The 27,012-nt window shown below is 40.6% G+C and overlaps 1 protein-coding gene across 1 annotated transcript in view; it reads left to right on the top strand.

Annotated features, from left to right (window-relative positions):
- The window catches only part of Slc25a17 (solute carrier family 25 member 17), a 46,812-nt gene that overhangs the window by 8,815 nt on the left and 10,985 nt on the right, over positions 1-27,012 (top strand). Inside the window, exons 2-4 of the mRNA XM_052748397.1 lie at positions 6,812-6,872; positions 11,855-11,921; positions 14,433-14,584. Of these exons, the coding sequence (XP_052604357.1) occupies positions 6,812-6,872; positions 11,855-11,921; positions 14,433-14,584 (280 nt within the window). The remainder of the gene's footprint in view (positions 1-6,811; positions 6,873-11,854; positions 11,922-14,432; positions 14,585-27,012) is intronic.

The following is a 27,012-nucleotide window of genomic DNA, read 5'->3' as shown; positions in this document are numbered from 1 at the left end:
CAGAGATCCACCTGGCTCTGCCTCCCGAGTGCTGGGATTAAAGGCGTGCGCCACCACCGCCCGGCCGTCAAGTGTTCCTTGTAAGAAGAAATGTCTTTTAAAAGAAAGAAAATAGTTTTCTCTGTCCCAACTCCTAGAAAGACCCTGGAGACATTGAGGGTTCTCCAGATTATTCCTTGAGAGTAGATAGAGTATATTATTCTCATATTCCAATGAGTTCCCGTCTGGCGTGGGGCTTGCTAAATAGCCAGGCTGATCCCTAACTCATCACCTCCCCTCCTCAGCCTCCTAAGTGCTACAACTATAAGCAGGAGTCAGTCATTACACTGAGCTCTCCCATCTTCCTTAAAAATTGTTTTTAGCCAGGCAGATGGCCCACATCTTTAATCCCAGCACTCAGGAGGCAGAGGCAGGCAGATCTCTGAGTTTGAGGCCAGCCACATCTACAGAGCAAGTTCCAGGGTAGAAAAGGCTACACAGAGAAACCTTGTCTCAGAAAACAACAACTAAAAACAAAACAAACAAACACCTGAGACAGGGCCTTGCTGTTAAGTAGTGCAGGGTAGCCTCAAATTCATGATCCTTCTACCTCTGACTCCAGAGTGAGGGGTGTTATGAATTATTGCTCAGGGGGACCCGTGAAGGTATCCCACGCATGCAAGGAAGCATGCTGGGCAGATGCAGCTGTGGGATGGGCAGATGCACGCCATGTGAGCATGGTGGCGATGGCCAGTAATTCACAACACTGACACTGCATCCATGTGGAGAGTTTATTATAATAGAGAGATGAAGGAAAGAGATGATAGGAAAGAGAAAGACAGGAAGAAAGAGAGAGAAGAAGGGGAGGAGTTTTTCCTTAGAATGAGGTTTTTATGTCAGGACTCAGGGCGGTGCCAAGGGGTGGGATTTCAAGGGGCGGATCAGAATATTAACCATGGGACTACAAGCATGCACTACTATGCCTAACTGTAAATACTTTTTTAAAAAATGAGAGAGGGCCTAGGGATGTGGCTCAGGTGGGAGAGTGACTGTCTTGTGCCAAAGACCTGCTTCAGGCGGGGTTCAGGTCCCAAAGAAGATGGGGGCCGTGGGGGAGATGTGTTCTGAGGGGTGAATCAGGATGTCTGCCAGCAGTGGTCGTCCCGGTGTCGTGTGTGTGTGTGTGTGTGTGTGTGTGTGTGTGTGTGTGTGTGTGTGTGTGTCCTGAGGCAGGGTATAGTTTTGGTACCTGTCCTGGATCTCGCTCTGTAGACCAGGCTGGCCTCAAACTCACAGAGCTCTGGCTGCTGGGATTAAAGGCGTGCGCCACCACCACCCGGCTCAGTAGTGGTTTTTGAAAAGAGAATCCACATTTTATACTCTAGAGTTGCAGAAAGGAATAAATGGGAGAAAGGGGGCATGTGACCTGGACTGTGGCTTGAGATCTGGGGTTGAGGAATCTAGCCTTGACCTTGACAGTAGGCACCTGTCATATGTTCATGGAAGGGCCACAAGTTCCTCTTGCCAGAGATAAGGAGAATGACTGCTTTAGCAAGCAGGAGATTTCCTCAAGCCCCTGAGGGAACGGAGGCCCTTATCCAAATGCCTGATCTTGGGAAAAAGACTTCTGAAGAGCAGACACTATACTATACATTTTAAGATCAGTTTTCATTCCTCAAGGTGATAGGCACTGAGCTGTTCCCTAATTGTGTCCCTCTGTCTTACTTACTATATGGGCCTGTTTCTCTCTTATGCTACCAAAGTGGAAGGTCCTGAAGTCTTACTCTTTTCCCATTATACTGTACCATTCCGATTTCTCTATACTTATTAACTGAACTCTTGTCCTTAATGGCCTCAGACTCTGGATCTGGATTGTAGGCATTTCATTCTTCGGATCAGGTGTGTCTAGTAAATCTCTAACCTTCATGTTCTTGGTGTAATTAAGAGGGCACAATGGGATTCCCGGTTCCAAGGTGGTGGGGACTTTTTTCCAAAGAATTATTTTGTTTAGAGAGGCTATAATTGTACACATTTTCATCCTTTACCAAAGCCCACACAAAATTTCCCAAATGGATTGTCTCTGAAAACAAAACAAAACAAAACAAAAAAATTCCCAAAGGGAAAGGCATAATAGTGAGAATCATTAAAAATGGAAGTAAAAGGATGCTGGAGAATTGTGATTCGAAAAGTCGGAATGCTGGAACTTTGTCAAGCAGCAATGGTTGTCATTCGGGTCCACACCAGCCTAGCATACATAAAGTTCTAGGTTGGATCCTCAACCTTATATAAACTGTGTATAATGGTACAGGCCTGTAATCCCAGCACCAAAAGAATGGATGCAGGGAAATCAGGAGTTCAAGGTCACCCTCAACTACACAGAGAGATCAGGCCAGTCAGTCTAAAAAAAAAGTGTTTGAAATAGATGGAGGAATGGTTCAGTCGTTAAGAGCACTGGCTGCTTTGCCAGAGGACCAGGGTTCAATTCCTATTACCCAGCTCAAAATCATCTGTAACTCCAGTTCCAGGGGATCAGAACCCTCTTCTGGCTTCTACAGGCACCAGGCATGTATGCGGTAGACATTATACACTCAGACAAAACACCCTACATATAAGACAATTTTTTTTTTCTAAGACAGGGTTAGAACAAATTGTCTTGAATGAATTGTATTGGTGTATGACTTGGGAAATGGAAGCCCTTTTTAATTCCCTCCCCATCCCCATTTCTAGTCATAGCTGAATCCCAGCACTGTGGAGCAGAGGCAGGGCAGGTGGATCAAAACAAAAAACAAAATCAAAAACACCCAAAAAACTAACCCTGAACAATAAGAGCTGGGTGCAGTGTTACACACCTGTGATCCCAGCATTCAGGAGGCACAGACTGGCAGATCACTGAGTTCAAGGCTAGCCTGGTCTACATAGAGAATTCCAGACCAGCCAAGAGCTACATAATGAGACCTTGTCTAAAAAAATAAACAAATGAAAGTAAGTCGTATTTGTGAGGCTGGGGAGATGGCTCATTTGCTGCTCTTATAGAGGACCAGAGTTTGGTTCCCAGAACCCACATTGAACAGTTCACAACCACCTACAACTCCAGCTCTGGGGGGCTTGGTGGGCACCCACACACATGTTGTATATACTCACAGACTTACAAATAGAGAGAAAAGAAAAAAAAAAGGGCTGATGGGATGGCAGAGTGGGGAAAAGTGCTTAATGTCTGGCCTGATGACCTGTGTTCCATTCTAGTGTAAGGAAAAAACCAGCTCCCTTAAATTAGTTGTCCTTTGACCTCCATGCATGTGCCACACACAATAAATAAATGAAATACTTTAAAAAAATAAAGGGAAGTTGTCTGTGTGTTTGGCCGAGTGTGCTCTTTGACTGTGAACAGGGCTTGAGGAGCGAGGGTGCTTCCATCCTGCTTCGGCTGCTCTGCCTTTGGGCTGACCCCGACTGCTGGCCTCAGGCTCCTCGCTTTCCAGTGAAGGGGCCTCCTGGCTTCAAGTGCCAATGCAGTATAGGAATTTACTGTTCTCCCAACGCAGAATGTTGTAATTCAAAATGGTTTTGGTGAAAGAATGAAGTCTCCGAAATAGATTTCTCTAGAAATAGATTCTTGTAATTTGTAATTATTGTCTGCAATAGCACTCCTACTCGGATAGTTAGAATTCTGTGGGCTCAATAGGTTTATTTTATGTCTGTCTGGCACAGCAGCATGGGGCATCAGGACTGCTCTCTCATTTGTGTCTTCCCGTTTTGTGTAAGTGAACAAATTGTTCTCAGGAAAAGATGAATGTATTTAGAGGAATTTAATTCAGATTCTGAAAACCATGTGTTTGTGTAACTCGGTATAAGGCGTGAATATAAAATAAATATTTTGTTGCAGGTAACAGTGCATGTGAAAAACAGCCCTCTGTGTTTGCTTGATGAAGAAGCAAATACGGCAGGTCCCCAGTGTGTGAAATACCTGTGTCTCAAATTTTAGATACAGTAGTGGTTAAGTGTGAACTTTGAAGAGGCTGCCAGATTTGAGTTCTGATCTTGCTAGGGAAACTGCTAAACCTCTCTAGCTGGTTTCCTATCTGTAAAACGGACAGGATGGCAGTCCCTATTACATCAGGCTGATGGGACTAATTTTGTAATTGAGGTGTAGTGCACTTAACAAAGTTAATTTTAAAACGTGCACTTCAGTGGTATTTAGTACATTGAGAATGTTATACCATCACTTCCTCTGTCTTTTTTTTTTTTTTTTTTTTTTTGGTGTAGCCCTGTCTATCTTGGAACTCTCTCTGTAGACCAGGCTGGCCTCAAACTCAGAGATCTGCCTGCTTCTGCCTCTTGAGTACTGTAATTTAAAGGCGTGCACTACCACGCCCAGCCACTGCCTCTGTCTTATGCTGAAACATGAGTGTAGTGTACATACACATGATGAAATTTACCCATCCATGAGGAATGAGCAGTTGACACACACTACTGAGTGTGGGAAAAGAAATGGGTGTGGGTTACATGATTCTTCTTATAGGAATTACACAGAATGTGTATGTCAATAGAGGGAAAACATATTTGTGGCAGCCAGAGGCTGAGTAGAGAGGGAAATGGAGAGTACTTGCATATGAATTGTATTCTTTGATTTTTACTTTTGTTTTGAAATATAGTCTCATGTTCTAGGCTGGCTTTGAGCTTGCTAAATGGTCAAAGATGATCTTGAACTTCTCTCCTGCCTCTACCAAGTACTGGGATTGCAGGCGTGCACCATGCCCAGGTTATGCGGAACTGACAAGTCAAGTCCAGGGTTTTGTGCCTTTCAGGCAGGCACGCTCTGCCAGCTGAGCTACAGCCTCAGCCCTGAGTATGTATTCCGGAATGGCTAGTTTTGTACTATATGAAGTTTACCTCAGTTTCAAAAGCAAAACAGTGACTGGTGATGGCTTAATTCCTGCACTTGGGAGACAGAGGCAGGTGGATCCCTAAGTTCAAGGCCAGCCTACTCTACTGAGAGTTCCAGGACAGGCAGGACTACACAGAAAAATCCTATCTCAAAAGCAAAACAAAGCAAAACAAAAAAGTTCCTGAAGACTTAAAGTAGAAGAACCTGCTTAACCCTGTGGCTGTCTAATATGTAGCCCTCCAGGTTTTTTGTTTTTTTTTTTTTTAACTTTCTAGTCTATTGAGATAAGCAGGAGAAGGGTATTTGTTATATTTTATTCAACATTTCTAGGTATTGGGCAGCACATTGTCTAAGACACTGTATTGCTATAATTAGAAACCCACATCTCAAGTTTCAAGCCTCACATTCATGTTTCTAACAAAGAATAGAGGGTAGCTGGGCGGTGGTGGCACATGCCTTTAATCCCAGCACTTGGGAGGCAGAGACAGGCGGATCTCTGTGAGTTTGAGGCCAGCCTGGGCTACCAAGTGAGTTCCAGGACAGCCAGGGCTACACAGAGAAACCCTGTCTCGAAAAAACAAAAACAAAAAAATAAATAAATAAATAAATAAATAAACAGAAAAAAAAGAAGAGCTGTGTTCCTTTTTGAAGACTCTAGGGTAAAAACAGTTTCCTGACTTTGACCACTTACCAGAAGCTGCCCACAATCCCTGACTGAAGTTAGCAGTGCGAATCCTTCTCACCTTGTGTTGCTCGTTCCCACTTACTCTTCTGTTTTGCTTTTTTTTTAGTGCTGGGAATAGAATCCGCTGGTTTTTTTTGTTTGTTTGTTTTGTTTTTTATTTTTCGAGACAGGGTTTCTCTGTGTAGCTTTGGAGCCTTTCCTGGGACTCACTTGGTAGCCCAGGCTGGCCTCGAACTCACAGAGATCCTCCTGGCTCTGCCTCCCAAGTGCTGGGATTAAAGGCGTGCGCCACCACCGCCTGGCAGAATCAGCTGTTTTAAGGTCAGCTAATTAATAAACTACATAGATGTGACATTTTCACAAGTAGTAGGAGTTAGGACAGCCACTAGTAAGAAACCCTACTTCAGCCTTTGTTCTCCACATGCATGCATGCATGCATACACACACACACACACACACACACACACACACACACACACACGAACACGAACACGAACACGAACGCACTCATTGGTCTTTAGGACAAGGTCTTGCCATGTAGCCTTGGCTGTTCTGGAACTTGCTATGTAAACCATGCTGGTCTTGAACTCGTAGAGATCTGCCTGTCCCTACCTTCTGAATTTTGGAATTAAAGATGTGTGCCACCACGCCTGGCCTAGAATATATTTTTAAGTTAATGACTATTTTGATTTTGGGCAGTATCAGAGGCCTTATAGTAGCAACTGACCTGAGGAAAAAAAATCAATTCTATTTATCTGTTGTCTTCAAATGTGCTATAGTTTTGTTTCTTTTTCAATATCGGAGAAACAGAAGAAATTTCTTCTGGAAAATTAAATTCTCCTTTTTAAGTATCTAATAATAGAAGTCTGATTATGAATAATCCCAATAGATTAAAGTACTGCGGTTATTTGGTAAGAATTTAATTTAACTGTACTAATGAGTTTTGGATCATTTAAAAGGTGTAGTCTGAGGCTAGAGAGATGACGCAGTGGTTAAGAACACTGGCTACTGTTGCAGAGGACCTGAGTTCAATTCCCATCATCCACATAATCCTGTAATCATCTGAACTCCAGACCTGGGGAACCTGACACTTTCTTCTAGCCTCTACAGTGCATCATTCATGCAAATAATGCACAAACCTACATGCAAATAAAACACCTATACACGTAAAATAAATGAAAAAATTTAAAAACCACATTTTTTTAAGTTGTGGCCCATGTGTAAGTTAGTGTAATGGCTAAAGTCCTTTTTCAACTCTGCAGGGAAGTGTGACTGCCATGACAGTGTTCTTTCCCTTGGATACCGCTAGACTTCGACTTCAGGGTGAGTACTGATCACACTCCTGGTCTTCTGACGTTGGGACGCAGACATTCTCTAGTACATACTGCACCAAGATAAGATCACTGTTTACATAACCACTGTCTTCTGCTTGCTTGTTTTGTGACAGGGTTATAGATAACCCGTGCTGGTTTTAAACTCACTCTAGAGCCTAAGCATGAGCTCATCCTCCTGCCTCCACCTCTAAAGTTTGTGCATTATAGGTATACACCACTGCACCTGACTTAAATATTGGATCCCTCCCCCACTTCTCTTTCTGTGCTAGGGGCTGAACCTAGAGCTTTGTGCAAGCAGCTAGTCTAGTGCTCAACCACTGGGTGTCTCCTCCCTCCAGTATTATTAATGAAAAAAGAGAGTCACCTGTAGAAAATTCCACAGTGGGAGTTACCAAATGTGCAGTCAGAAAAGCCTGAATACTAAGTGTACAGGAACAGTTTCTATTATAAACTGACTAGTGACTACTTAAGAAACATATTCTTCTGGGCTGGAGAGATGGCTCAGCAGTTAAGAGCACTGGCTGTTCTTCCAGAGGTTCCCGGTTCAATTCCCAGCACCCACATGGCAGCTCACAACTGTCTGTAACTCCAGTTCCAGGGGATCTAATACACTCATACAGACATTCGTGCAGGTAAAACGCCAATGCACATAAAATAAAATGAATAAATTATTAAAAATAGAAAGAAACATATTCTTCAATACAAAGGCTTTGCAGTCTTTTACAACAGAAAAGCCTGGCCTGAAGGGTTAAGTCCAGGGAACCCAGGGCGGGAGGATTTCCTCACACTAAAATGATTACATATAGCTCATTTATTCATGCCAGTACACCAAGACACCTCCCTTTTGAAATCTGTGTCACTGATTTTACCATATAGCAAGCCCACACTTGAAAAGGTTTTTCTTAGCAGTTATTAAAAAAAAAAAAGATGTTTCAAAGGCAAGTGGGAAATGTACTTTCAGTATGCTGTGCATGTAATAGATGTCTGCATTAGGGCAGTGTGCCACCTGATGGATGAGGGGGCAGTGAAATCTGGACTGCACTCACACCACTGCTGTTTAACACCTGCCAAGCAAGTTCAAGCAGGATTGACCTTGGAAACAAAGATGTCTTAAGAGAATCAGTCCCTGTCTGGCAGTGATGGCACACACCTTTAATCCCAGCACTCAGAGGCAGAGGCAGGTGGATTTGAGTTGGAGGCCAGCCTGGTCTAACACCCCATGGCTTTTGTTTTACAGTAGATGGTCAGGCTCAGGTCTTACATGTGCTAGGCAAGTGCTGCACCCCTGAGCTCTGTTTCCAGGATGACTTTTGAGGCTTAAACTGGACATTTTTAAAGGAATGAGGCTTTCTAAAAAGAGGAAGGAGACTGGGAAACAGTGGAAACATACACCCGCTGTCCTTGCTAGTCTAGACATGTGCTCCTAACCTATCTCTAGCACTACAGGATTTTGCACTTTGCTGTAATTCTTTCTCCTATTTTTTTTTCAAACTTGAAATTATTATCATTATTGTTGTTGTTATGGTTATTATCACTTTGATTGTTATTATTATTATTATCATCATCATCATTTTGGCTTTTTGAGACAGGGTTTCTCTGTGTAGCTCTGGCTATCCTGGAACTCATTATGTAGACGCGGCTGGTCTTGAACTGATCCACCTGCCTCTCCCTCCCAAATGCTGGGATTAAAGGCATGCGCCAACACACCTGTCTCAACTTGAAATTATAAACTGATGCCACAACTTGCATAAAGAGAGTTTGAAAACTAGCTCAGAGGTTAAACATTTTGTGACTACTGCTTGCAGTTAGAATTTTTAGGTAGGTAGTTACATGATTCACAAAGTAAAACACATAGGAAGGAGTACTGTACAGGGAAACCTCCACTCCCTCTTCACCCCTCTCCACTGCAGTTAACACTGACTGACTTTGGGTTGTTTCTTTGGTGTCTTCATTGCTAGGAAAGATGTGTGCGTGTGTGTCTTAGTTTTTAAAATGACTTTTTTTTTTTTTTTTTGTTTTTCGAGACAGGGTTTCCCTGTGTAGTTTTGCACCTTTCCTGGAACTCACTTTGTAGACCGGGCTGGCCTCGAACTCACAGAGATCCGCCTGCCTCTGCCTCCCGAGTGCTGGGATTAAAGGCGTGCACCACCACCGCCCGGCATTTAAAATTACTTTTAATTATATATATGCTGTGCATCTGGGGATATGTGTGCATGAGTGCAGATGGCCTCAGAAGCCAGACCTGTTGGAATCCCTGGAGTTACAGGCAGTTGTGAACCACCTGATATGCTGAGAATCATGCTCAGGTCCTCTACAAGAGCAGTACAAGCTCTTAACTGCCGAGCCATCTCTCCAGCCCCAAGGTTTCTTGATTTGGACGTCCTTCAGAATGGCAGGCGTAGGGTGGGCTCTGTGTCATACCTGCAGTCACAGCTGCTTGAGAGGCCGAGGCCTGTGGACCGTGTGAACACAGGAGCTGTACTGAGACCTTGTTTTAGAGAGGGAAGGAGGAAGAGAGAGTGAGAGAGGCAGAGCAAAGCAAAGCAAAGAGAATGTTTGCAGAGTCTAGAGTACAGTGTGTATAGGGGAAGCCTGAGACAGTGTCAGCCAGCTTTTCCTGGTTTTCCGACTCTATGGAATAACAAGCAAGTAATGTAGTTTCTGGATTTTCCACCTTACTCACACAAAAAGCATACTTTGTTCCAGACCATGCATTTCAACAATTACTTTTTAGGTTTTATTTGATGTATATGGGTGTTTTGCTCAATGTGTATCTGTGTACCACATGCATGCCTGGTGTCCACAGAGACCATAAAAGGTACCAGATTCTCTACACTGGAGTTACAGACAGTTGTGAGCCACCATGGTTGCTGGGGATTGAACCTGGGGTCCTCTGGAAGAGCAGCAGTGCTCTTAACTGCTGACTCGTCTCTCCAGCCCTCCAGACTTCCCAGCTTCAGCCTAGCAGAGTATTTCTCTTCATCCAGTCTTCCAGTTGTCAGGTAGTCTGGTGTGGATGCACCATAACCTGCATACCCTTGCCCTATTGTGGAAGAATTCTTGGGTTGTTCCACTTTTTTTTATTTTGTCCTTGCAAATATGATGTAAGAATAGATTTGTTCATAGGCCATTTTGTTTCTGTAAATTTTACAGGATTTCTTCTGAATAAAGGGTAAATGTATGTGTGATTTTGAGTAAATGCCAGATTGCTTTTATTAGGGGCTGACTAACTTGCCATTTCATAAGATATACTGGTACCAATTTTAATTCTGAGGAAATTGGTTCATTTCCACATCTTTATGTTTTCAGATTAATTTTCTAGTATGGGCAGGAAATTTGAAGTTAATTGAAGTGGATATTAGTTTCAGAGATAATGCACAAAAATGAGAATGTTGTCCTTCTGGGATTTTTTTTTTTAAGGTTAGTAAGCAGCACAAAGCCAGAACTTTTGAAACTTGAGGGTTTTTTGTTTGTTTTTGATTTTTGTTTTGTTTTGTTTTTTGGTTTTTCAAGACAGGGTTTCTCTGTGTAGTTTTGGTGCCTGTCCTGAATCTTGATCTGTAGACCAGGCTGGCCTTGAACTCACAGAGATACGCCTGGCTCTTCTGGGATTAAAGGTGTGCACCACCACCACCTGGCTTGAAACTTGAGTTTTAATCCTGACTTTGCTTTTGTTTTCCTGGCCTCTTTTATAAAAGGAAGAGAGTAGGGGCTGGAGAGATGGCTCAAAGGTTAAAATTAAGAGCATTTGTAGCTCTAGCAAAGGACCTGGGTTCAATTCCCAGAACCCTTATGGTGGTTCACAAACATTTGTAACTCCAGTTCTAGTTATCCAACACTCTCTTCTGACTTCCCTGGGCACCAGGCACACATGTAGTGCACATATACATGCAGGCAAAATACTCATACATAGAAAATAAAATAAATCTTTTTGATTTTTTTTTTTTTTTTTTGGTTCTTTGAGACAGGCTTTCTCTGTGTAGCTTTGTGCCTTTCCTGGAACTCACTTTGTAGACCAGGCTGGCCTCACACTCACAGAGATCCGCAGTAAATCTTTTTGAAAAAAAGAGAAGGCAATCTATTTCCTGTTTTATAAGGTGTGGGAATAAAAGTGAGAACATGCATGTTAGTTTTAAAAAGAGCACTATATGGGGCTGGAGAGCTGACTCAACAGTTAAGAGCATTTACTGATTTTCCAGAGGATCCAAGTTTGGTTCCCAGCACCCACATCATGAGGTTCATAGTTGCCTGTATCTCCAGGTCCAGGGGCTCTGATGCCCTCTGTCCTGCAAGGTTCCCTGTGTACATGTGGTACACATAAAGTCACAGAGGAAGGGAGGGAGGGAAGAAGGGAAAGAAGGACAGATGGAGACTGTATGGAGCTAGAGAAATGGCTTAGTGTTTAAGAACATGTACTGCTCTTTCATAGGATCCAAGTTCAGTTCCTAGTGACTCCAATTCCAGGAGATCCTACACCCTTTTCTGGCCTCTAAGGGTACCTGCACTCATGTGCACACACTAATACAAAGGCACACATACATATAATTAAAAATAAAATAAAACAAATATTTTAAGAAAGAGCACTGAAGCCAGGTGGTAGTGGCACATGCCTTTAATCCCAGCAATCAGGAGTCAGGGGCAGGTGGGTCTCTGAGTTCGAGGCCAGCCTGGTCTACAAAGTAAGTTCCAGGACAGCCAAGGCTACACAGAGAAAACTTGTCTTTAAAAAAAAAAAAGAAAGAAAGAACACTATAATGACCCCAGAAATAGCATTTCTGCTTTACTGTGGAATGAGGGTTTAAATTAAAATTCTGAATAACAGATGAAACCCAAGGAATTTACTCTGGGGAAGTAAGCCATGGCCAGACACACTGGAGGATCTGAGGCAAGTGAGATTTTGTGCAGGTGGAGTGATGACATTTTAGTGAAACTTGCTGATGCTAGAAATAATGATTCTCTTCATTCTTACAGTTGATGAGAAAAGAAAGTCAAAAACTACGCATGCAGTGCTCCTGGAGATTATTAAGGAAGAAGGCCTGTAAGTACCCATTTCACAACTCTCTTGGACTGGTTTCTTAGGAGACTCACATGCCAGGACTCAGATGTCCCTGCTTATAGGCTTATAGTATTGAGAGTTTGTAATTGCCTGACATATAGAGGCATATCTGTTTGTAATTCCTTACAGATCTGTTAGTTATTTGATCCTTATTTTTAGATTTATTTCTGTGTATGAATATTTTGCTTGCATGCTGGGAACCAAACCCAGGTCCTCTGCAAGAATAACAAATACCCTTAGCTGCTGAGTCATCTCTAGCCCCCACCATTGGAGTTTTTGATTATGGAGCCTTTTAGGAAATTTAATGTATAACAAAACAACGGTATTGTTGCTTAGGAGTTGAGGACTCAGCTCACTATGTTTGCCTAGTCTTTACAGGGCCTACTTTAAATGCCAATAGCACACATCACACAACACACACAATTCATATAGACACACATATATACACCCCATAAAACACACACACACACACACACACACACACACACACACACACACACACACACACGGTGATATATTGTGTACCCTAACAAAATTTGCCTGAAGATCAGAGAGACAAAGGAACAAGCCACAGCCACCACCTCTTACCACCTCTTACCTCACCAACTCCTCAGCCTGAAAAGCCTCAGCTAATAGGCCTCTAGCCAAATGAGCTTCCTCAGCCGAAAAGGCTTTAGTTCTATCTCCTCACGCCTTATATACCCTTCTCCGCCCACCGTATTACTTACTTCCTATTGCTAGGATTGAAGTCATGTGACTTCCCACATACTGGGATTAAAGATGTAAGATCTCAAGTGCTGGGATTGAAGGTGTGTGTCACCACTGCCTGGCTCTGTTTCTCTCCTAGACTGAGTCAATCTCATATAGTCCAGGGTGGTTTTGAACTCACAGAGATCCAGATGGATCTAGATGGATCTCTGTGTCCCAAGTGCTAGGATTAAAGGTGTGTGCCACCACTGCCTGGCATCTATGTTTAATCTAGTGGCTTGTTCTGTTCTCTGGTCTTCAGGCAAATTTTATTAGGGTACACAATACACACACACACACACACACACACTTCACATAAGATGCACACATATACACCATATAAGACATACACACACCACACAAGACACACAAACATTCTCTCTCAGTTCATTTCTATCAGTTGCATCCAGACAGATTGCATTATTATTTTTTTTTAATTTCTTTGAATTTGTATTTTGAAATAAGTTCAGAGTTGCAAACAATTTCAAAACTAAAATTGGTACAAAGAGTACCACTGTATGCTTTACACTTTTATTGACCTCTTTTCTACTATGTTACCAATTATGCTCACACTTGCCCTCCCTATGCTTCTATCACACACATGCATATCACACACAGTTTTTTCAGTTATTTAAATAATCATTTACATGCATCAAAACATTTTAACCTCTATGCCAATGACACTTTAATATATTCTCCCCTCCATTTTTAATTTTTTTTTCCCCCTTGAGATAGAATCTCTCTATGTAGCCCTGGCTGGCCTAGAACTTGCTATGTTGACCTTGAACTCACAGAGATCCACCTACCTCTGCCTCTGTAGTGCTGAGATTAAAGATATGAGTTTTAATTCTTGTTTTACATTTGCCTCATGGTTAGACTGGGTTTTCATTCTTGGTAAGAATAATGAGTGCCTAGGTAGCACAATGGTACATGCCTGTAGTTCTTGCTCTACAGGAGGCTGGGGAAGAATTGCTTAAGACAGGAGTTCAGGTTCAGGCTGACAGCATGATGAAACATCTCCCTCCCTTCTCCCCCCACTCCTTCTCTTCTTCTCCCTCCATCTTTCTCCCTCTTTCCCTCTCTCTCCTCTCTTCCTCTCTTCTCTTCTCTTTTCCTCTCCCTTGCCCTCCATTCCCCTCCCCTCTCCTTTCCTCTCCTCTCCTCCTCTCTCTGTTTTTCCTTCTCTTTCCTTTCCCCACCTCTTTCTCTCTCTCTCTTGCTCTCCCCTCCCCATCTTTCTCTGGCCTCATATTGTCCACATGCTTTCTGACATGTGATTTGGTTACTTCCTGTGTGACCATGTCTCTTTTCCTACAACTCTAAGCACCCATGGGGAGAACCTCTTAAGGTCCTGCAGCTGCCCTGCTCTTCTCAAACCTTGAGACTGTCCGTAGACCAGACTTCCTGGGCTTCATATTAGTTACTTTTCTCAATTCTGTGACCAAGTGCCTAGCTAGAACCAAGTTAAGGGAAGGAGAGTTTATTCTGACTTACAAGTGAAGACAGTTTTACAGTAGGGCAGGCATGCCAGCTGATCACATTGCCTCCACAGGAAGTGGGACTGGGCTGTCAAACCTCAAGGTCTGTCCCAGTGACTAGTCCCTCATGCAAGGCTCTGCCTCTTATAGACGTCCCAGGGAGAGGGATTGGCACCAGGCATTCAGATATGTGAGCCTAAGCTTCTCTGGCAATTTCCTATGGCTTTTGTCCATGACCTTTGCTTTGCTTATTGTGTTTTTTCCATAGTCTGGCACCGTACCGAGGGTGGTTTCCAGTTATTTCCAGTCTCTGCTGCTCCAATTTTGTCTATTTCTACACTTTTAATAGCCTCAAAGCAATATGGGTCAAAGGTCAGCGTTCTTCTACAGGAAAAGATCTGGTGGTTGGATTTGTTGCAGGTAACAAGGTTTTCTGGGTATAAAATATTTTTATATTTTAATATTTATCTGTGCTTCATGTATCCTCTAAGAGATTCTTTTAGGACCCAGTAGTGCTGTAGGGAATATGGCCAGTTTTTCTGATGTGTTTTCTTAATGTGATAAAAGTACATAGCATAAAATTTGCTAGTGTAACCATTTTAAGGTAAGTTAGTCATGTGAAGTATGTTTGCATTTTAAAACTGACACCAGAATGAACTAAGGTTCATTTTACAAACCTCATACCCCCTAAGTAAATTCCCCATCTCTCCTCCCTCAGCACCTGGTAACCGTCATTCATTCTACTTTCTGCCTTTAAAGATTTGACCACATTTGATATTGCATATAAGTGAAGTCATATAGTATTTTTCTTTTGTGACAGGCTAATTTCACTTAGTGGTATCCCCAAGGTCCACCCATATTGTAGCATTTGACATATGTTTCCCTATTGTATCTAGATAGTATTCTGTTGTAGGAATACATCACATTGTGTGTATCTTTTCATCTGCTAATGGACATTTGGGTTGAGTCTACCTCTTGCTGTTGTGAATAGTGCTTCATGAACATGGGGGTGGATCTCTTTGGGAACTCCTCTCAAGTGTGTTGGCAGAGACTTATTAATTATAAATGCTTGGCTGATAGGTTAGGCTTGTCTCTAGCCAGCTCTTACAACTTAAATTAACCCATTTCTATTAATCTACGTGCTGCCCGTGGCTTTTACCTCTCCTGCATGTCCTGCTTCCTTTCCATCTGGCTGGTGACTCCTCTGCCCTTCTTCCCAGCATTCTCTCTGCCCCCAACATCCTGCCTAGCTATTGTCCAATTAGCTTTTTATTAACAATTAGAGCAATACATATTTACAGTGTATAAAGATTGTTCCACAGCATGTCCCCTTTTTTGTCTAATTCAAAAGGAAGGTTTTAACTTTAACATAGTAAAATTATAGCACAAATAGTTATCAAGTAAGAATTACAGTTACAATATCCAGTCCATTTGTATTTGGCAAAATTAGAGAATGTTATTTATCTTATCTTTGTAATTCTAAAGTTTTATACTCAATTTACCTTTTATCATAACTAAGGACAACTTTAACTATGACTATTATTTAGTCTTCAACTCCATCAAAGATCCCAGAGGGTGAAGTGTTACCTTAATTAACAACAGGGATATCTGGCTGTCTGAACAGTCACCCAAAGTTCTTCTGTAATGTTGGGGCATCCATTTTTGGCCTACAGGCCTAGTATAGCTGACAGACATTTTTGAGAAGCAGGGAATTTTCACAGACTGTCCTTCCTTGTCTTGGCAAAGTTTGGCAATTGATTTTTTTTTTTTTTCATCCTGCTGGTACAACTTGGACAGTATACTGTCAGCAGTTGAGGCCAGGGCAGTTTCTTTTCCCAGATGGCTACCTTTTGACATAAAGAAGGCAAACTTTATTCAGAGTTTCTTCAGTGCTCGTTTTCTTTTCTGAAGTAAATTGGTGCTGCCAGGAGCAGACATGTCTCACTGTCAAGAAAAGTCTTATGTTATTAAAACATTTAAAATGCCATATTCTATAGGTCTTTGAAGTGTTTAAAGACATATTCATCTAAATACATCTGTGTATGACCTTGAAAACATACCTGACATGACTATAAGTTTGACTATTATAGGTGACTATTAATTTGTATTTCTTAATTATATATTACATTTTTAAATGAGCTGTGTAAACACAATACCCTAAAGAAGAGTAGAAACATACATGCAGTATAACAAAATTAACTTTAAATTTGCATCAATAAACCAAAACCCATACCAATGTAAAATATTTTAAGATTAATAATTTTTTTTGGATTAAAGTAGATTCAATAATCTACCCTTTTATTTCATTATTTCTGTATCATATCTCCCTCTTTTCCCTTTAGAAAGAGATCTTTGAATTTAACTCTTTTGTTTAGCCTTTTTTTCTTTTTTACTATGACCAATAACAACTTGTAACCAACCCCCCCTTAAATGATAACAAACATTCATAATTTATCTTTTGGAAATGTGGACGTTGTTTTTTCAAGACTGGGCCCTGTTGTCTGGAGGTACTGGCATCAGGATAATGGTTAAGTCTTGGCTGGAGTAGTCTGTAAGACTGGATCATCTCAGCCAGCAGCCTTGAAGCTCTTCTGGATGTAGAACTCACAAACTGTAACAGAGGCATTCTGAGATGTTGGATCACCTGAGCCATCTCTTTTTATTGGTATTTGACCCCTTGTTCAGAAAATACATAAACTTTTATAGGTAACATACATTACAGGTATGGAATATATGGTGTACAAGTCAGTTAAAAATAATTTTATGTTTTATGTTTGAGCAGGTAAAATATACATTACATGTTTTGTAGTTTTTCTAGGTTTATTTCTTTATGTTTGTAGCCAGGATTTTTAGGGGGGTCTTCCTTGATCAAATCTGATCCATATCAACTTAGAATGAATTCACAGCCTCTCATTTCCTATGAAAATAAAAGCATAACCTCTTCCCCAAAGTAACATATCTTTTGACTTCCATTTTGAAGTCAGAACATTTTTAAAATATGTAGGTTGGTTTAATATAGCAGTTTTCATAATCCAATGTATCTTAGCAGCTGTCATTTCTTTATTAGCAATCAGAAAATCTAAAGACCACACAATAACATACAGAATACACATTCTCTGTATATTTTCTATCTTTACATGGCTTATCATATATCTTTTAATCTATTCCTTTTTTAAAGACTTTTTTAAACTATTTTTTAATCTATGACTGTCTCTACTCTTTCTCTTCCAAGCCTTTGTATATTTTTAAACACATTATAACCCGTTTAGAAGTTTTTTTCATGTGGATCTGTCTTTACTAAGGATTTGTAACCTTTTTTGTCTACATGAGCAAAACCCCAAACCTGCCATGCAGCACGCTGGCAGCTAAAGCCTGCAGGCAGTGACTGGGAAATGCTTCTCTGTACTGTAGCTGGGATAGGAGACACGAGAGTAGGAAGCCAAGTTTGGCTCTGTTTTTGTGTGTTTAGAAGCTATTTTAAGCTTTCTCGGGTCTTATGTGGATGTGGGTGTCCCACATATGGGTGCCACTTGTAGTCGTTAGGGGACCCTGAAATTTTTTTGAGATAAAGATCAGGTCCTGGGAGGGCTAGCTGTTGTCCAGTCTCGGTGTGATGGGAAAGTGCAGGGCTTATCTGAAGTCCTGGCTGGAGTAGTCTACCAGACTGGACCATCTTAGCAAACCACTTTGAAGTTGTCCTGAGCAGTTTGTAGTCCAAAGGTGATATTTGGATGGTGTTTGTTAGCTTAGTGGCATTACCACATTCTAGGTGGATTCCTCATTGTGGGGCCCCATCTTCCTTTTGGAGACTTCAAAGGTTGCTGTTAGGAATGGTCACAGTTCAGTGCAGAAAACTTAAAACATTTTAAATGTCATATGCAGCAGATCCCGGAGATGTTATAGGACCATAATCTATTAAATACATCTGGGGTACACAAGCTTAATTCCCAATTACCTGCTTCAGACTCAAGCCCAAAATCATGTATGGGAAACTAGATGAAGCCTATTTCTAGAATTAGTTAGTACTCTTATATGATCATTAATATCATGACAGAAAGTTTAAAAATATATATATGTTATAAATTTTGAGATATTTGTACCTTAAAAAAAGTTTTAAAGAGTCGAAATAAAACCGAAGTATTATGAGATTAGTGCAATATAACAGTCCCTACATTTTGATTTTCTTCTGTCCCATACTAGGTGACTCTTCTGACATGAGGCAGAGACTTTGGATTTTTCTTTAACAAGCATGCTTGGGTTTAGAGAAGGAGAGAGCCATGCTCCAACTCCAAAGCTAGCTTTAAATTTTAATTCAGTTGGGACTACAAAAAGATCATTTGCCCTTATGTATCTTTAGAGAACAGCAGAAACAAACATTAGAGAAGATTTATGAATTTTTTTCTGTTAGAAATGTGTTATACCATTAAGCCAATTTGCTCTTTTTCTTGGGACATTTTCTCTGGATGTTTTGTTCTCTTCTTCAGATGTCTTATTTGTCCAGTGGTCTTTAGAGTCTTTAGTTGGTTGCTTTTATTCTCCTGGAAAGACAAAAAACAAACGAACAAACAAAAAAAACCCCCAAAAAACCTGCCCCAACTCTAACTTTGGGACGTTTCCCTTTTTGGCAGGTTATGTCTGAGCAAATGAAAGACATTTGTTAGTCTTATAAGTTAATTTAGATGGGATGGCCATGTAGTTTGATGAACTTTTGCCTCTCCCAATCAAGAGGTCTGTCTTGTTCGAATCTAATTTTTATCAATCTTGATGGTATTCCTAACTTTTCTTCTGTCGAAACAAAAGCACAACCTCTTCCCCATTGTAACACATATCCTGTTTTCCATTCTGAGGTCAGTTTTTTCTGTTATCCAATGTCTCTCCACAGCTGTCATTCCTTTCTCATTAGCATTTAAAAATTTAAAGTTAATAAAGCATTGTGCAATGGATCTCCGGGGGATCTTTATTATCCCTTTCTGTTTATTAAGCATATCTTTTAAAATGTGATTAGATCTTTCTATAACTGCTTGTCCTGTAGGATTATATGGTAAATCTGTAATATGCTTTGTATTGTAATATGCAAAAGTTTTTATTTTACTAGAGACATATACTGGAGTATTGTCAATCTTAATTTGTACAGGTATCCCCATGATGGCCATAACTTCTTCTTTTTTTTTTGTTGTTGTTTGTTTTTGGTTTTTTGAGACAAGGTTTCTCTGTGTAGTTTTGGTGCCTGTCCTGGATCTCGCTCTGTAGACCAGGCTGGCCTCAAACTCACTGAAATTCGCCTGCCTCTGCCTCCCAAGTGCTGGGTCGTAACTTCTTATAAATGTGAATCAACCTTTTCAGAATTCAAAGCAGTTGCCTGTAGGTGGAGTTTTCCTATCCCGACTGCCCAGTCCCAAACAAACACACAGAAACTTATATGAATTGCAAATGCTCAGCTGATAACTCAGGCTTATTACTAACTAGCTCTTACAACTTAATTTAACCCATTTTTCTATTTATGTTTTACCACGTGGTTCATGGCTTTGTTACCTCTTTTTTTTTTTTTTTTTATGTCCTGCTTGCTTGGTGGCTGGCTAGCATCTCTTCTGACTCTGCCCTCCTTCCCATCAATCTCAGTTTGGCTTTCCCGCCTAACTTCCTGCCCAGCTACCGGCCTGTCAGCTTTTTATTAACCAATGAGAGTAATACATATTGATAGTGTAGAAAAGGATTGGTCCACGGCAGTTGCCCATTGAAATCCTAAATAAGTAGAGGGAAATCAGAGTTAAAACTAGACTGTCAACCAAATGGAGTTGACATCCAACAGCACTTTCTTCTGTCACCTAATGGGACAGTCTCCAGGATAGCCCACAGATTAAGTCACAAAACAAGTTTCAATATATACAGAAAATTGGAATCTCAGAATGTGTGTCCTCTTGCCCATTATGCAATATAACTAAATTTACAGATTGTACAAATACATGAAAACTAAGCAACAGACAAAAAAAAAAAAAAAAGAAAGAAAGAAATAAGTATCTATGGTATGCTGCACGTATTTTAATTTTCTAAACGCCACAAAATGAAAAGTGTCCATTTGCCAAATTTCATTTCTTTTGAGTACCCTTTGGGTTACTTCTTGTGGGTAGTGGAATTTGGCTATACAAAGAACAAGTGGGACATTTCCTTGGCTTGTTACCAAGTGATAGAAAAATCTTTCTTCAAATCTTTCTATTAACATGGTGGTTCTTATGAAATTCTGAGTCTTCTAGCACATTTCCTACCAATAGCTGATCAATTTAATCATTACCTTGTGCTACAGGGTCTGGTAGGCCTGTATGGGATCTGATATGTGTTATATATAAGGGATGATTTCTATTCCTGATTATTTCTTGTAGTTGAATAAATAAAGTTAATTCTGAATCATCTGGAGTAAATTCAGTGGTTTCAATATGTAAAACAACTTTTTCTGCATACTGAGAGTCAGTAACTATATTAAGAGGTTCTGGAAAATCTAATAACACCATGAGAATAGCATATAATTCTGATTTTTTTTAATTTAATTTTTTTTTTTTCGAGACAGGGTTTCTCTGTAACTTTGGAGCCTGTCCTGGACTAGCTTTATAGACCAGGCTGGCCTCGAACTCACAGAGATCCACCTGCCTCTGCCTCTGCCTCCCGAGTGCTGGGATTACAGGTGTGTGCCACCACCGCCCGGCTAATTCTGATTTTTTAAATTTTTTGAATCATAAGGGCTTTGAGCCACTTATTTTTCCTGTTTATAACCTGCCTTTTCTGATTTATTTGCATCAGTATAGAATATAGGGGCTCCAGAAATTGATGTTCCCCATACAATGTGAGGAAGGATCCAGTTAGATCTCTTTATAAACTGAAATCTCTTGCTTTAGGGATATTCGTTGCTAATCTTTCCCCCAAAATTACTGCAAGTTCTTTGCCAACGTTCATTTTCTGTCCATAATGAGGCAATTTCAGCATTAGAAAAAGATAGCACAATTTATCCTGGGTCTATTCCTGCTTATTGACGAGTCTCAATTTTCCTTTCAGAATCAATTCAGAAACCTTTCGACATAGGTCTTTAAGTTTTTACTCTGTTTGTGTGCTAAAAATATCCGCCAGAGAATGTGTAGAAGGTAAAATAACCAGAATGGAATCAAGCTCTAGATCCAAACAATCTACATGTGCATGTTGTAATTTCTATTCTACCAAAGCCAATTCTCTCTCAGCATTAGCTGCTAATTTTCTGGGACTATTTAAATCCTTGTCACCATCTAAGGTTTGAAATAAATTACCTAGTTCTTGAGTTGTTAATCTAGTTGTGAGCCGTAGCCAGTTAATATCTCTCAGCAATTTTTGAAGATCATTAAGAGTTCATAATTGATCTCTCATGATTTGTGCTTTCTGTGGTTGAATTTTTTGTAAACCTAGCTTATCTTATATCCTAGGTAATTAATAGAATCTCCTCTTTGTATTTTCTCAAGAGCTATTTGTAATCCCCAACAAGGCAAATTTTTCTCTATTTCTTCAAACATTTTTTTTTTTTTAGGGTATCTGTGTCTGAACCAGTTAGTAAGATAACATTCATATAATGGTAAATTATAGATTGAGGGAAGTGTTTACAAATTATTTCTAATGGCTATTGTACAAAATATTGACACAAGGTGGGGCTGTTTAATATCCCTTATAGAAGAATATTCCACTGATACCTTTTAACAGGCTGAGAATTATTATAAGTAGGCACTGTGAAGGCAAATTTTTCTATCTTGTTCTTGTAAAAGTATAGTAAAAAAGCAGTCTTTTAAGTCAATCACTATAGTAGACCATCCTTTAGGTAATAAAGAAGGCAAGGGAATTCCAGGCTGTAAAGAGCCCTTTGGCTGATTTATTTATGGCTCTTAAATTATTACGTTAACATTTTTTATTTTTCTGATTTCTTTTTTTCTTTTTCTTTTCTTTCTTTCTTTCTTTCTTTCTTTTTTTTTTTTTTAATTTTGAGACAGGGTTTCTCTGTGTAGCCCTGGCTGTCTGGGAACTCACTCTGTAGACCAGGCTATCCTCAAACTCACAGAGCTCCTCCTGCCTCCTGAGTGCTGGGATTAAAGGTGTGCACCACCACCGCCCGGCAACATTTACCTAAGAGGCCAATCTGGATGCCAAGGTTTTGGTGAAATTGTTGTTACGTCTGTACTTGTACCCTCAACTTCAGTGCCATTTGTGTGTATTTTTAGCTTTGGTTTTTGATCATTTATAGCAGTTTGCCAAAATACTTGTCTTCTAGTCTCTTCTGAATTTTTTATTGTATCTAAAGAAGTTATTCTGTCTTTGATCACATCCAAAGGAGTGTGGTTTTTAACAATAGTCTTTTGATTGCTCTGTGGATGAGTTTCTCTGATGCTGACAGGGGATGATTGAGCCAAATTTGATATTGGGGCCAGCAGGAGGCCTCTCAGGGTGTTTCCTGATCCTTGTCTGCCCCCTGTTGATCTGCATTCATTTGTTCAGTGCTGTTCATTGCCACACCATCTGCATATTCCAGAAGGTTGGGGATTTCTTTTGGATTATCTCTAGAAAAAACATTGTTTCTAGGAACATCTTGCCTACAATCCCTTTTCAAATGACCTTGTTTACCACAATTAAGACATCTGACATTTTGGTTTTTCTTAAATTTTCTAGAAATTACTTTCATATCAAAGCACCATCATAAGTGTGAGATCTAATATCAGCCATATTTCTAATCCATTCATCTATTGGTGCTGATCTTGTCTCTAGAGACCTAATTATTCCTTTGCATTCTGAATTAGCATTTTCAAAAGCCAAGGACTGAATTAATACTTGTCAAACTTCTGGATCTGATATTCTATTTACAGCTGAAGTCAATCTTTGTGGAAAAAAAAAATCAGTGAAGGCTTCTTTTGGGCCTTGTATAATTTGAGTAAATGACTCAGTCTATTTTCCTGATTCTTCAACCCTGTTCCAAGCACTCAAAGATCCTACATAACACAATGCCAAGGTGTGATCATCAAATATAAACTTTCTTTGCAAATAAGCATGCTAGCCTTCACCAAGAGGCTGGTCTTGGGAAATTTCCATACCTCTAGTCCTACCTCACTGTTCTATGATCCTAGCTTCCTCTTTCTACCATGTTTTCCATTGTAACTTAGGGCCAGCTTCCAATATTGCTGTAGATAAATCTTTCCAGTCTTAAAAAATAATTCTGTTCCGAGTTGCCCATGGATTTAACATCTACTTCACTAATGGTAAATGCATATCATATGAAACAACTGCTTCTTTAAATCTCTTCAAATCTAAAACTTCTACAGAATTCCAATCAACTTCTGTATAGCCTTGGGGATGCCTATAATCTGGTGGTGGTTCTTGTATGGTATCTAGATGGGCTAAAGTTGGTTTTTTAATAACCTTGGGCCACTCCTCTTCAATTTCATAATGCAATGGTGTGGTAGGTTCCACTCTAAATTCCTCTGGCTCTGTCTGAATATTTTTCTTATTTTCATTAGTAAATCTTTCTAAGGCTTGCATCTTATCAATAGGAAGTCTTTCTAAAGCTTGAATCTTGTCAATAGTAAGTCTTTCTAAGGTTTGTATCTTATTAATCAAATTTTCATATTTGGCATGGTTATCAAACCAGTTTAAGGATAAATTATGAATTATCAAACTGATAGTAATTAAAACTGGTATTCTGTCAATCCTAGCTAAGTGGTTTATCCCTTCATTTATTTTTTCCATTTTCAAGCCATCCATAGTAGCACTAAACAGGGTCCTAACTCCCTGCACTGTGATATTTCTGATTCTTAACATGAGGAAGATTTTTTTTCCCTTTTATTTTTTTAAGCCTAATTTACCCTTTAAGAATTCCCAGGTTGGCCGGGCGGTGGTGGCACACGCCTTTAATCCCAGCACTCGAGAGGCAGAGGCAGGTGGATCTCTGTGAGTTTGAGGCCAGCCTGGTCAGTGTCATCTGACCTGCTGATGCTGCGGTGACAGTGTTCGAATGTGCCAGCATGAGCACCACCACCGCCTGGCGTTCAGAGTCTTCCTAATGCTGCGACCCTTTAATAGATATAGTTCCTCATGTTATGGGGACCCCCAACCATAAAATTTTCACTGGGGGTTGGTGGTGGCACGCGCCTTTAATGCCAGCACTTGGAAGGCAGAGACAGGCAGTTCTCTGAGTTTGAGGCCGGCCTAGTCTATAGAGCAAGTTCCAGGATGGCCAGGGCTACACAGAGAAACCCTGTCTCAAAAAACAGACAAACAAAAGTTATTTTTGTTGCTACTTCATACAGTTGCTACTGTTACGAATTGTAATGTAAATATCTGATATGCAGAATATCTGATATGTGAGCCCTGTGAAAAGGTCATTCAACCCCCAAAGGAGTCATGACCCACAGGTTGAGAACTGCTGGCTTTGTTATTCAGATTCTACTTGAAACTTAGATTATTATTTATTGTATTTCCACAGAAAAATCCCATAAACATATGTAGAAAAATTTGGAAATAGTATCTTACAGACAGCTTAAATGAAGACTGTTTGCCATGTTTATGAAATTGTGATTTTTGCGCAGCAGCACTTTTGAATGCCAGTTTTCAGAGTTGAGAATGTACTTCCTGCCTCCACCTTAATCTGGCCAGTTAGGTTTATTCTTGTTGTACATCATGTTGCACGCCTCTCTAGGGAGACAGTGGCTTAGACTTGTGGCTTTCATCTGCCATTTGTTTGATTTCATTCTCTTTTTTGATGGAGAGGATTGCTTTTTGAGACATGCTTTCACGATATAGACTCTGCTGGCTTTGAATTCATGACCTTCCTGCTTTAACCTTCCACACTTGATTTGCCATTTTCTTTCTCTTTTTAAAATTTATTTACTTAAGTGTGTATGTGCGTGTATGCACATGTGCATGCATGTTACCTATGTTCATATGTGTGGAGACTGGAGGATATTGGATGTTGTTTTCTATAGCTCTCTGCCTTTTTCCCTTGCGGCTGGGTCTTTCACTGGAACCCACCCATTTCTCTGTAGGCTAGCCACATCCCCCCCTCCCCCCCATAGCACTAGGGTTACAGGCACATACAGCCATCCTTTCCCAGCTTTTTACTGGGGTGCTGAGGATCTGAACTCCACCTCCCCAGCCCTGGACATTTTCTTGTATCAGCTGTCATTACACACTTCCCAATTGTGCATCTGAGACACAGTTTCATCCTCCCTCCTTAACAATGCCGTTTGTCTTGAAGATTTCAGAAGTAAACAGCAACGTCCCCCCGGTTATTCCTGGTGTGAGGATGAACAACATCTGCTGCTTTATCCTGGAAAGGTTTCTGAATTTAGCTGACAGTGGGCAAGTTAACAAGGGAGAAGACACACAAGTGAGATCTTGTCTCAGAAAGCAGTCCCTATCCAAAAGAAGATAGACTGAAACGAAACAGAACGGCAGGTTGTCTCAGGGTCGCTACTGCCGTGATGAAACACCACAGTCAAAAAGCAAGCTGGGGAGAAAGGACTTATTTCTCTCACACTTCCATATTATTGCAGGAAGTCAGGACAGGAACTCAAACAGGGCAGGAACCTGGAGGCAGGAGCTGATGCAGAAGCCGTGGAGGGGTGCTGCTTACTGGCTTGCTTCCCCTGGCTTGTTCAGCCTGCTTTTTTATAGAACCCAGGACTACCAGCCCAGGGATGGCACCACCCAGGGCTGGACACTTTCCTGTTGATCAGTAATTGAGAAATGCCTTACAGCTGGATCTCATGGAGGCATTTCCTCAACTGAGAGTCCTTCCTCTCTGGTGACTCTAGCTTGTGTCACATTGACACACAAAACCAGCCAGTACACAGATGAAAGTCACAAATACCCACTGCCTCTCCAGGGAGGAATACAGTGTGATGTACAATAGAGCAAATGTATTTAAATTGCACAGGATGCAACCTCAGGTCAGTGGCTACACGATAAACTCTGCAACCTTCTTTGTCAGAGAAAAGAGGTCATTTTTGAGTGGTAACAGTAAATGGCTATTAGAATGAGTGGGTCTGGAGACCAGAGTGGTTTGTATGATTCTCTCTGAAAGTGGATTGGCTGGGGAGACAGACAGCAGTCTGTGACAGTCTATCCAGATATGGTAACAGGACCCAGTTTTCTCTCCTGTGACACTCAAGGATAGTCTTTAGAAGAGTAAGTGAATATCAGAGTGGAACCCCTTCCAGCCTCCAAGAGCCTACATTTAAAAATGAGCATAATAGCTGCTGAATTTAGGGTAGTGTTCCCTGGCTGCTTTACCATGGTGGGAGAGTGGTTTTGGGGGGTTTGGTTAGTTTCACAGATCTTAATTTTGGTTCTGCTTTCTTCTAAAGGATTTGTTATTGAAAAGAAAAAGAAAAAGTAAATTCATAGATACTCCAAAGAAAAATAACCTCCTCCCCTTAGGTAAGAAGAGTATTAATTAGTACTCAGCTGAAGTAACACCCACAGATTGGAACTAACAAGAGTGCTGCCCCAGCTCCCTTGAGGGGCTGCCTGTGGTGTGTTATTAGTGACTGGAGTTAGTCATGAGTCGTTCTGGAATGCTGCCATTTGCTTGATTATGTAAGTTGCAAATTTTGATGAAGTTTTTAAAAAGCATTGTCAAGTATTTTGAGCATATTCCTCCCCAGAATTCATAAAATTATTCTGTAAAAAGGCACTTCCCCATCCATTCTGAATTAGAGAATGAAGGAAGTACTTGACCATCTCAGATTGGAAGCTTTGGAATATCTTTCAATCCCTTCATTTAAATATCGTGGTGCACTTGGTACCTGAGGCTGTCCACAGACCCTTCAGTCTTTCTGCTGTGTTAGTAATGG

The sequence above is a fragment of the Peromyscus californicus genome, unplaced genomic scaffold, assembly GCF_007827085.1.
Source record: "Peromyscus californicus insignis strain IS unplaced genomic scaffold, ASM782708v3 Scaffold_20__1_contigs__length_68692818, whole genome shotgun sequence".
Classification (NCBI taxonomy): domain Eukaryota; kingdom Metazoa; phylum Chordata; class Mammalia; order Rodentia; family Cricetidae; genus Peromyscus; species Peromyscus californicus.
The sequence above is the reverse complement of the archived record's forward strand: the minus strand, read 5'-3'. Positions and strand labels throughout refer to the sequence as shown.